The sequence below is a fragment of the Aythya ferina genome, assembly GCF_964211825.1.
Source record: "Aythya ferina genome assembly, chromosome: Z".
In the NCBI taxonomy this organism is placed as follows: Eukaryota; Metazoa; Chordata; class Aves; order Anseriformes; family Anatidae; genus Aythya; species Aythya ferina.
This window is the reverse complement of record NC_140299.1, coordinates 28,687,193-28,699,219: the sequence shown is the minus strand read 5'-3', so window position 1 is coordinate 28,699,219 and position 12,027 is coordinate 28,687,193. Positions and strand designations below refer to the sequence as shown.

The following is a 12,027-nucleotide window of genomic DNA, read 5'->3' as shown; positions in this document are numbered from 1 at the left end:
TAGTTACTGAAGGTATTAAACTCAGAGCTTACAATTTCAATACTTCAGTACAAATGGGTCAGTTGGATTGTGGCCTCCTTCACTTCATCTGTCTTTGTGCTATTACAAATTTTAACAATATAATTCTTCATGCAAAGCCAGTAGTGCCATGTCCCTGCTGTCTGGACAGTATTCTAACGACTGAAACTGATCCATATGTGAAAATGACAACAAGAAGCTGACAATTCATGAGGAAAGTTAAAATATGTTTATGATAAACATTTTTTAGTTTTTATTTGAATTTCTTTATGTGCTTATACATTGGGTTTACACGGCAAGGTTTTTGGCAGCAGGGGGACTGCAGTGGTGGCCTCTGTGAGCAGAGCCCAGCAGCTGCCCCATGTCAGATCAGAGCCAGATCCAGCCGACTCCAAGAGGAACCCAGCCAGAGCTGAGCCACTGACATTCGTTGTATTGCTGTGATAAGATATTTGAGAAAGGCTCACTGCGGAAAAGCATTGAGAAAGAGAATTGAGAAAAAATAAGAGAACCAGCCCTGCAGCCCCCCAGGTGAGTGCAGCAGGAGGGCAGGAGGTGCTCCAGGCAGGCAGCAGCAGTTCCCCTGCGGCCTGTGCAGGGAGAGGCCCCTGGTGGAGCAGGCTGTCCCCCTGCAGCCCATGGGTCCCACATGGAGCAGATCTCCACGCTGCAGCCCCCCCATGGGTGGAGGAGCCCCCGGTGGAGCAGGTGGATGTGGCCTGGAGGAGGCTGCAGCCCACGGAGAGCCCCCGCAGGAGGAGGCCCCGGGCCGGAGCTGCAGCCCATGAAGAGGAGCCCACGCAGGAGCAGGGGGTCTGGGGTTGAGCTGCTGCCCACCCGTGGGGGACCAGTGCTGGAGCAGTTTACTCCTGGGGGATAGATGGACCCCGTGGTACAGGCCCATGTTGGAGCAGTTCCTGAAGAGCTGCAACCTGTGGCAAGGACTGTATTCCTGTGGTAGGTGCCCCATGCTGGAGTAGGGGAAGAGAGTAAGGATTAAGGAGTGGCAGAGACAAAGCGGTATGGACCAACCTCAACCCCCGCCTCACTCATCAGGCCTCTGCACTATTCACAGGGAGAGAAAGCAGAAGAACTGAGACTGAAGTTGAGCCCTGGATGAATGGAGGGGTGGAAGGAAGGTAGTTTTTGTTTTTGTTTTTTTTTTTTTTATTTTTTTTCCCTAGTTTTCCCTGCTCTACTTTACTATCAATTGGCAATAACTTCCATTAATCTTGAGTTGCATCTGTTTTGCATGTGACAGTATTTGCTCAGCAACCTCCCTGTCCTTTTCTCAATCCATGAGCTTTCTCCTTGTGTCTTCTACCCCCTCCTGCCCTGTCTCACTGAGGAGGGGGAGTGATAGAGCAGCTTGGTGGGCACCTGGCAGCCAGCCAAGGTCAACCCACCACAACTTACAACAGTGCTGTACAGCATCAGCAATAGTTACCAAAATGCCTTTAGAACCTTGGCTCTTTAAGCGGTTACTTCGTATTTCTGAGAGAACAACATAAGTTAAATTGAAATTATTGTTATTTCTTAAGCTTTGGTTCACAACCAAACAAAAATGGAAGTATGTACGAGGCTGGTCTCAAAAAGGAAATTACAGACAAGCAAATAATGTCCTCAAAGCAGAAGACATTAATGATAGCCTAAGCACACAAGTAACTCTAAGTGTATGACAACCACTTATATCCAACTATTCGTGTTGTTGTACGTTACACAATTTTAAAGTCATTACTAAGGTGGACGTAACGTAATATATTTTGAAAACAGGTTTTCATAAACACAGAATACTAAACAAATTTTTAAGTACAAGCCCTTTGAGAGTTAAAAGTATTAAAACAAAAAAAAAAAAGTTTAAAAATCAACTTTCACGGAAAACAAGAAAAATCCCAGAAAAATGTAACATAGCAGCAATATGCTTCGAAACAGATAATAAAGAAAAATAAAAGTTGGTTAGACTGATCTACTATAAGGTTTTAACACTGTAATTCCATTTATTTTCCTCTAGTAAGGTCTAACCTAGTGAAAAGCACACAGTTTAAAAATGAAAGCTTGCAAACCACTCAGTCTGTAGTTCAAAGCAGTTTACTAAGAACAAACAAGCTGCCTTTAATCTAGAATATGCATCACCTTTAGTGATGAAGACAGAATTAAGAACGTTGCTGCAGTTTTGCAAGTGAAGTGTAATAGCAATTATGCAGTTCTAAGTGTAGTAGAAGTAGTATGGTTTTTTTATTAAGTGGAGATAGCTCTTAGGAAAAAAAGGTTCACTTGTAATGAACTATTACCTTATGCATTTGGTGCATGCCTTCCTGTGGATAATCGGTAGGTCCCATTGCTGGCATTGAATGCGAGACGCTGGGTGGACCAGGACTTGGCCCCATCATGCTGTGAACTGAGCCAGGAGATGGCCCTGGTCCTGGGCTAGGTCCTAGAATCGGTCCAGGTGAAGGTCCTGGTCCAGGGGAAGGACCAGGATGAGGCATGGTGCCAGGGTCTGTAGGCGTGGACATCTATTTTCTGTCTCCTTTTCAATTAGCAGAATAGCTCTAAGAACAAACAAAAAGAGAAATTCTATGTGACATTAGGTAGGTGCATTGGAGATGTAATAAACAGAATCTACGGGCAATCACCACACACATGCGCACATACACACACACACACACTCATCTGAAGAAAATGCTTAAATCATCCTTAACATGGCACATTTGTCTGATCACCCCTCAAAAAGCGCCCCAAAAGGAGAAAGATTCTGACAATTCACTCAATTTCTTCACATTTATATGTTACTCACAGAACAAAGAAGCTGGTGGGCTATCAGAAATATCTACCAGAGAAAACCGTAGTTCAGTAGACTTGCTTTCATCAAATTATAAAACGCGGTCAAGAACAGTACTGCTAAAGACAGAGGAAGACAGCTGTGCATCTCTATTAACACATGTGTTCAGAAATGTTCCCCTAAACTCAACATATATGACTGCAACAAAATTCTTATAAAATCCATGGGAACACAGCAAAACAAGTACTATTAACACTATCTTCTGACTTCTTTTATTTAGTTAGATATTAATTTAGGACCTCTATGCTTATCTCTGTATGCAATCATAGTATCAAATGAAACAGACAACAGAAAAGAATTATTTTGGCCTGAACACAGTTATAATTCACTTGAGGGGTTCTGCTGATGTCACAAGCCAAGAGAATGCAGCTCAAGTGGCTTATAAAACAGTAAGGGCTCAGAGAACAAATGGCAGGCTTTTACAGGCTGGAAAAGCAATCATTGCTATTTTCTATTTCTGTGTTCTTAACAGTATAAGTTGATGCAGGCTAAATGCTTGAAATATCCTTCAGCTTTCTGAGAACTTCTACCAATGTCTAATATTGAGAACTTTTAGTCTACTAATGCCAGAATACTGTAACGCAGTGACACATCTGCTTGTTTGTTTTTTTTTTTTTTTAAAAAAAACAAAATTGATAGTTGCTGCCAACAAGATCGGTTATGTTTCTTGGTATTCCCCACTCCCAACTGCCCCATTTTCATGTGTTTGATCATAGAGTGACCTCATTACTTGAGCAGTTAAGTAACTCTATACAAAAAAGAAAAATAAAAAAATTAACAACTTAGGTTACCAAACCAACTTTCTGAAAGGACATATTACATTCACTGCCAGCACTGAACAGCAGGTAGGATCACCACTTTCAGCAACAGCTAGCCATTATATGGGCCTAGCCTGCTTGCTTAATTAACTTTGGATACAGGTTTATAATAAGGTTACCTGTATCATAATAATAAATCCAATATAGTGAAAAAATTAATCTTTTTAAAATGCACTGTAATTTGCAATATTTTGACAGCACATTATGAGGCTCACTGACCCATATTCTCTCCTAACAGCATTTATCACAGAAGATTGTTCCACCTTCCACATCTGATTTTATCCGCTATCCATGGTTAGCAGTAATTACTTTCTAACAGGAGTAAATGGTGTAACCCTGCCATGACACTGCTCTTATAAACCCACACTGTAACACTACAAACACCCAAACTCAAGGAAGACAAATTAAGAAACAGGCACTGGAGACAAGCAAAGTACCCTCCTAGATGTTCCCAACAAAGCAAAAAGGAGGCCCATCTGCAAGACATGACAGAAAGAGGAAAGGAGAGGAGCAGAGGATTGGTGATTAATATTGGCAAGTAGGAAATTCAAAGTTTACAGAACTCATCTTTTCTTTTACAAGCAAGAACCTTTACTTTCCAGAAACAGCAGAGAAGATGAAATACTACTACATCAAGAGCATGTTTACTTATTTACCCCCAATTATCTACACATTCTTTCAGGATCGAAAATGGCTTAATAGCTTTTGCTTGTAAGTTCCCTTTTGCTATGTTTTGTTAGCTACTACTCTGTCCTAATTCAAGGTAATTATAACAATGGCTCTTAACTTATTTTAAATAAATTATTCTCACATGAAATAAGCTACCTTGGGATCCTATTTACTTGCAAGGTAAAACAAGGTGATACATGTGAAGCTTCTCTGTTCAAAACAAATGATAACAACAAAACACCAGAGTCACTAATTAGTCTCTCACATTTCCACAACGTCGCCACAGAAGGAATTACATTATCAAATGTTCACAACTGCATACACCATGCCATGGTTTCGTCTAAGAGGCCTACAGTTTAGCCTTATGGAGGAAAACAGACATTTCCACAAAACAAGCCTGTTGTTACGCTGCAAAACCTAACACTGACACTGTCATGGCTGAGTCCCTCTGTATGTTATAAACAAAATTCAGCCTATTCAACAAGGTAGAAACTAGCACCAACACCTTTATCTAGAAAACTGTATACAGAACCACTACTTAATCGACTACAAAACTACTATCCAAAAATGTTAGATTTCACAAAACTCTTCACTGACACCTCTACATTAAGATGAGGTATCAAAATCTCCACTTCTGTTTACCTTCATTTTAAACTTAATTTGTCATTCTCATAAAAAAATAACTGGCCCCAATCTTAGCCCTACTAGTTACAATGTAATTTACATACACATTAAACATTTCCAGCAAGCAAATTTGGAGTTCTTATAATTATTTTTAATGGACCAGCAAGTGTCCAACCTATGAAAAACAGTGATTACCAGAGAGTAACCCTGCACTTCTCACTCCAGATCAAGTTCCTATCAAGTTCCTTCTTTTTTTTTTTTCCTCCCCCAAATCTTTAAGAGCACATAAACTCAATCTTAGATCATTGTGAATATTCCCAGGATTTGCATTCAAATATTTTTGTATGTCAAAGAACAATTCTATGGACAAAAAAAAAAAAAAAAAAGTAATTTATAAGATCTATATAGTAAGAACATAAAGTATTGTAAACTGTCGCCTGAATGCAAGTAATAAATCCTGTCAAAGGACACCCATGGTTATAAAGAGACAAAGTGGTTTTCTCTGGCAAGAGTAGTCCACAAAATTAAAAACAAACAAACAAAAAAACCAGCCACTAATATAAACAAGAATACACTATATGTAGCCTTCCCAACTAAAGATCCGTTCAAAGCATAACTGGCAAAAACTCTTATGATTTACCATAATTCAAAAATAGTTTAGTTTATATTTACTAAGATTGAGATTGTATTTTAAAAAAATGCACCCCATTCTCATTAAAACTCAATAAAAATGAGATACCTCATTCTTCTAGGCCTTTATAAAATCTCATTAAAATAATAGCTAAAAACTAGAAAGAGACAACAGATGCAACCATGGACAGGCTCTATCCAGATAACATAAGTATTACTTTGTGTAAATTCTGGGGCCTTTATTGTAATAAGCAAGACGAAACCAACACTCTGGCAAAGCCAGAGTTAACCCATTTGTTTTGAACTGGTTTTTTTGTTTGTTTTTTTATGAGTAGCTCCTGTGAAAGTTACAAAGAAAAAAATGGAAAAAAAAAAAAGCAAATGCTTCTAATAGATTGTGAGAATTTTAATAAAATGAATGAAAAAGGAAAAAAAAAAAAAAAAAGGAACACCAAGACCACAAATTTTCCCTCTCCTTGTCCTAAAGGATGTGGCTGTTGGTCCAGATTTTCATATGCATTACATACTAATTGTTTCTCAAGCATCCAATCTGATCAAGTTGAGACAGAAAAGCAAAAACATAATGTCAACTTCAGCCAAATGCTGTGTTCAGGAGCCACTGCACTGAGAACTTAACAGGGAAACCTGGGAGGTCTGCTCAACTATTTCTACATCAAACGGTTCAGCAAAGAAAGAGTCTGTATTACAAAAAGAATCTGAGAACGCTATGAGGGAATATTAGCTAATCACGTATGTTTCTGCACTGTGACTTTAGGTATACCTAGAAGGTTTTGTAAATACAGCTATGTGGTACATCAGCTCAGAGTTTCAGAACGCAGCATCCAAGCACATTATAAGCACTTTGACATAAACCTAATACAAACCCAAAGGTAACAAAGGCATGGATTTCCAGCACATGAGGACAGGTACACAATGTTGGTAGATACAAAAGAAAACCATACTGGGCAACTAACCACCAGCACTACTTAGGAATTCAAGACCAGCTGGACACCCAAATAGATCCAGAGATTATAGACTGCTTTGGCACAGAGCAGTCACACTGAGTCTAGGAACAGATGGAGCAGCAAGTATTTATAATTCTTCTAGTTGTTTCTCCTCACCATTCAGTATGACTTCTGCCTTCCATGACTAAGTCAACCTAAACTGAATTTCAGTCAGGGTGTTTTCTACCAGGTCCCCTGCCTTGGATTGGTAATTGAAAGCAAGGAAACTGCACCACTTATATCCGATGAAAAGGCAACGTGGACCCAAGCAACAGCCACATGCACACTGCAAAGCACTCCCCAGAACTCCACAGAAAAATAATTACAGTCCTCTTCTCCCATGACATCTCCAACAGAAGTCACAATTTAAAAGTGGCTTAGAAAACATTCACTGTGAAATTGAGATACACTACAGAATAACTTGTTATTCTGTATTATCTGCATTATAATACTGTACAAAACACGAAATGATACTGCTAATGGTTCAGTGTTTGCCTGCTCTGCTAACCATAATCAAATGAAGATGCTCAAAGTTTAAGAACAGATAAATAATGACAGTAATCCATTATAATTAAAACAAACGACTTACAATCTTTAGAAGCAACTCAGTGTTTTACAACCTCACAGGACACTGGAGTAGCATTTATCAGGATTTAACCACTGTCATTTCATCAATGTTCAATCAGTGAACTGTAGGTGTACATGTAACAATGTAAAATCAGTAACAGGGAAGAGTTGAGTCTCCTACTAACATAGTTACTCAGCTCACATAAGAGAAGTAAAACACACTCACTGCTGAAAGATCCTGCCTTTGCATACTCAGGTGCATTAACTTCAAAATCTTCTGGAAGGGAACTCACAGTCTGAACAACAAACCACAGAATCAGAAATACTGCAACTTAATTGCTTATCCAGATACTTAAGTTAGAGATGAAAACCTCTGGACGCTGCCTGATCTTCATGGTTAGCTGTCTACCGAAGACTGTCTGCATCCTCCTGCAGAAATTCCTATTTCTATTGTGTAGTTGTTTAAGTTTCCCATAAAGCAACTTCTGAATTATTTGAACTTATAGCCTATCCTCTTCCAAAAAACTAAAATCAGCACCAGGAAATGACTGGCTAACAGCTGGGGGTTGAACATATACTACAGCCAGTCACAAAGAAGTCATCCTAAACCAAGAGCTCACAGAAGTTGGTTTAAGCTACGACACCAGACTTCAATGAAGGTGCAAAGGCATATACATATGACCCCTTCTGTTGCTCCTGCTGCAGAAGGCAATAGCCTTCAGGAAATCTGGAGGGCAGACAGAGTTGGAAGTTTAAGGAATTGCCTTTTAACCCTGTAGCTATATTCACCACTGACAGTCTGTCAGTGCCCAAGATAAAACCCATGTTTGCTATGTATGTAGATTCTATTGTGTACTTAGGGCACAGAAAACTGACTCACGACAGCGCTGACTGATTACAGATTAAGATTCCATACAGTGGCCTTTTCTACAAGTATTAATCACAGTAATTCAACATCATCTTCACATTAGATTCTGAAAAACAACAGCCACAATTAGAGGTAGGCAGAGGCAAAGGAATTCATTACTGACAGGCCTTGTCTTTAATTAGAGGGGGGAAAAAAAAAGGAATAAGGAAGAAGATAGTTCTTAATACAAGTTACTTTAGGTAAAATGTCAGTGAAACTGAGGCAAAGGTATCATTTTCGTAACAACAAACATTCTTAACATATTTGTTAAAGGTCCCAAATGATTCACCTGGGTACTCAAACCCTACAGTAGTTCAAGAGAAATGTTCTCTACGAAGTGGAGGCAAAGAACAAAACATTTAACCACAAGAATTGACTTAAAATGTGCTAGGAAAAAAAAAAATAATAATTTTCAGTCTTAATCTTTTTATCCTGCTGTACTTGTAAACTACTGAAGCAATGTTTAAAGGACTTCCTTCTTCCCCTGAATCATCCTTCCTTACTTTCTTGCAAATAAGACAAAAGCTTTTCTCTGCTGTCATTTGCATTACAAGTGATCTTTATGTCATAATGTTGTATTTACTACTCCACTAGAAGATAAACCAAAAAAACAAACAAACAAAAAAAAAACAAACTGATATAGTGCAAAAGACAAGAATGTCCAGGAAACACTTTATAGAAAGAGAACTTCAACTGCAGCAGAAACACATGCACACAGAAAATAAGTATTTTAATGAATGATTTGCAAAAAATGTTTTCATTCACATGTAGAACAAAAAGGCTCCTTCTGAAAAGGATCACTAGTTCACACCAATATTACTAATCAGGACCATGACAATTGGTGGAAGAAGTGCAGACATTTTTTAAAGTTGCTACTGTGCACATTGTAACCCTAACTTCAAAGTCTGACAAAAACTGAGAAAATACATCTGTAGATATTAATTTCATATACACCTTTGTCAAAAATGTATTTAATATAAGAATGCTACCTGGAGCACTTTTTCGTCTTGTCAACTTCAAGCCTTAGGTGTTGGTCAAAGCGTTTTTCAAACTTCACAAGAAATGCTCACAGACCACTTCAGAAATGAACAAAAGAAAAGATCTAAGACTGCTTTGAACACGCTCTTCTGGCGCATATGTTCTGTGAAACACCACAGAAATACCAGTCCTAAAGCTGAGACATAACTCATGAGAGAAATACTGTATTTAATGAAGCTTTACCTTCACCTCTGTCAAGTCCACATGTGCCGTATGACACGCTAACTTGGGATTTATTTTAAAATGCTCATTACTCGATCTTTTTGCTTTCTACTGCTGACACAAGCGCATGAAAAACTACCTTCACTCCTATCGTTCTGCTACATCATTTTTTCCTTAGAATAACAAAGGGACAAAAGAAACAAAGTCAAAGACAGTAAGTAATAGGGCAATTAGGCTCCCAAAGAGAAAGTGTGCCTTCATTTGCATAACAATACCCTAGCTTACACAGAAGAGACCTCGAACATGTAACTGGTACACTACTAAAGGAATTTAATTCCGATACAACGTTTATTTGTACGTGTCACAGGAGCCGTGGGTAAAATTAAGTAACGCTGAAGAAATGGAAAACGAAACAAAAGAGAACACCGATGAAACAATGCAGTGTCGTAGATACTGCATTTTACAGAAAGCATGCACAACACTGGAAATGCTAAAAGAACTAAATGCGCTATAGTTTCCTTGCTTCAGTCGGCTACTTACTCACCTGCGTAAGATACTCATTAAAAAGGCACCTTCGAAAAGAGCGGGGCTCGCCGGAGCGCCGAGTGCCAGAAACAAACAACAGCCGCGGAGCGGAATGAACTTCGGCGCGCCCCGTGCCGCCAGACCGATGCTCGGCCGCGCTGCCCGCCCCACGCGAGGCGCTCCAGCAGCGAGGGCGAACAAAAAAAAAAAAAAAAAAAAAAAACAACACCCCAAAACACAAAACACCCCACGACTCCTTCAACAACCGCGGCACAACTTGCGGGGGGGGGTGGGGGCAGCGCCGCAACTTTCCCCGCGGGGGGACGCAGGCAGGAGGGCAGGGCGGGGGGCCCCGAAACGGGACGCGACCCACGGGCCCGGCCACCCGCCCGCGGGGCCCGTCACGGAGGGGCCGTTGCGGCCGTTACGGGCGGGCCCGTTACGGGCGGCCTCGGCAGCGCCGCGCGGGTCTTCCGGCCCCGCCGGGCGCCGCGTAGGCCTCGGGCGGGCGCCTCTCGCCGCCCCCGCTCGCCCCCTCCGGCCTCGCCGCAAAGTTTTCTCCCCGGCCGGCGGGGCCGGACCTCGGGGACGCGGCGGGCGAGCAGCCGCCGCCGGGGAGCGCCTCAGGGCCGGGCCGGGCCCGCCACCATGTCACGGCGGCCCGGCGCTGCCGAGCTGCCGCCCGCCTGCCTGAGGCGGCCTCGCCACCCTCCGCCGCCGCCGCCTCCCTCTCCCCCCGCGGAGGCCCGGGGACGGGCTCTCCCCGCCGCCCTCCTTCCTTCCCCCCCGGCCGGCCCCCGCCGCCGCCGCTGGCCGGGCAGAGAACTTTTCACGGGGCCCCCCCCCGCCAAACACACACACACACCACACACACACCGCAGAGCAGCCGCCGCTACCTGGGGATCCGAGCGCCTTAACACGCATCCTCCTCGCTCCCGCCCCGGCCTGATCGTTAAATAAAAAAATAAAAAAATAAAAAAAATAAAAATAAATAAATAAATAAAATAAATAAATAAATTTCCGCGCACACCGGAAATAAAACGCTTTTCGCTTGGAAGGCGATTACAAAATTGCAAGCGCATGTTTTGTGCTACTCCGCTTCGCCGCCTGCTGCAGGGCGGGGGGGGGGGGGGGAAGGGAGGGGGGCCAGGCACGGTTTCTGCAGGGAGAACGGGGCTGGGAGGGGAGCGGGGGGGAGACGGGCTATTTCGGGAAGTGAATCGCGACACCTCCACAGCGGGCGCGACTGCACGGCTACAGGCAGCGGCTGGAGGCAACAGGAGGCGCAGCCTCCCCCTGCTCCCCCCCCCCGCCGCGCTGCTGCTGACAGGCAGCCGGGCAGATGATCCGGATCACGGCCTCCCGAGCCGGCTCCGCCGGGTAACGCCGCCGCTACCCCCGCCGGCCTTACCCCACCTCCCTCCCCGCTTCCCCTTCCCCGTGCCGTGCCCTGCCAGGAGGTGCCCCGGCGGAGCACAGCCCCGGCAGCCCCCGGCAGGACAGCCCCAACTTCACGGCCGCCACAACAACAGCCGCGGCGGGGCAGGGGCGGGGACAAGCGGGCGAGGCCGCCCCCGGCTCCCCCGGCCCCTTGCTGCCGTCCCGGCGCCCCGAGCCGGCTGCTGCCTTGGCGGCGGCGGCGGCAGCGGCCTCCCCCCCCCCCCCATCCTCACCCTCAGCCCTCCCCTCCCCGGCGCCCCGCCGCTGCGGCTGACTCACAAGCCGGCCGCCTCCTGCCTCCCCCTCCGCCGGCGCCGGGCGCGATGATGATTCCAGAAACGCCGGATCAAAACTTTCTTCTCCCCACCCACAACGCGGGGGCGCAGACAGCGGGGCGGAGGGCGGGCGGGCGGGCGGGCGGGCTGGCCGCCGGAGGAAGGCGGAGGAGAAGGGAGGGGAGGGAGGTGGGGGGGGGGGGGAAGGCAGGCAGCGGGGCCGCGCTGCCGGGACGTGCGCCTCACCCTCAGCCTCCGGGCCCTCGGGCCGCCCGCCCAGCCGCCTGTACGGGAGGGAGCAGCGCCGCGCCGGGAGCCGCCCGCTGCCTGCCGCGCCGCGCCGTGCCGTGCCGGGGGAGCGGGCGAGGGGCTAGGCGGCCAGCATGACTGCACGGTGACAGCCGGGCCCTCCTCTTCCTCGCCGCCGCCCCGCCCACACACTCACGGCCGCCCCCCCCTCCCCATCTCCGCCGCTCGGGAAGCGCCGCGCCCATTGGCCCGCCTGCAG

The 12,027-nt window shown here is 44.9% G+C and overlaps 1 protein-coding gene across 5 annotated transcripts in view; it reads right to left on the bottom strand.

Moving 5' to 3' along the window:
* Window positions 1-11,913, bottom strand: part of SMARCA2 (SWI/SNF related BAF chromatin remodeling complex subunit ATPase 2) — a 119,846-nt gene extending 107,933 nt beyond the window's left edge. Inside the window, exons 1-3 of one of the 5 annotated variants that reach the window (XM_084505412.1) lie at window positions 11,766-11,868; window positions 10,701-10,749; window positions 2,310-2,570 (exon numbers count right to left, since the gene is read on the bottom strand). In XM_084505412.1, coding sequence (XP_084361538.1) covers window positions 2,310-2,534 — 225 coding nt within the window. In that variant the 5' untranslated portion in view covers window positions 2,535-2,570; window positions 10,701-10,749; window positions 11,766-11,868. Of the gene's footprint in view, window positions 1-2,309; window positions 2,571-9,823; window positions 9,979-10,700; window positions 10,750-11,523; window positions 11,664-11,765 lie in introns of those variants that run through there. The other 4 variants (XM_084505411.1, XM_084505414.1, XM_084505415.1 and 1 more) reach the window with 4 other exon arrangements.
* Between the last annotated feature and the right edge of the window lie 114 nt (window positions 11,914-12,027).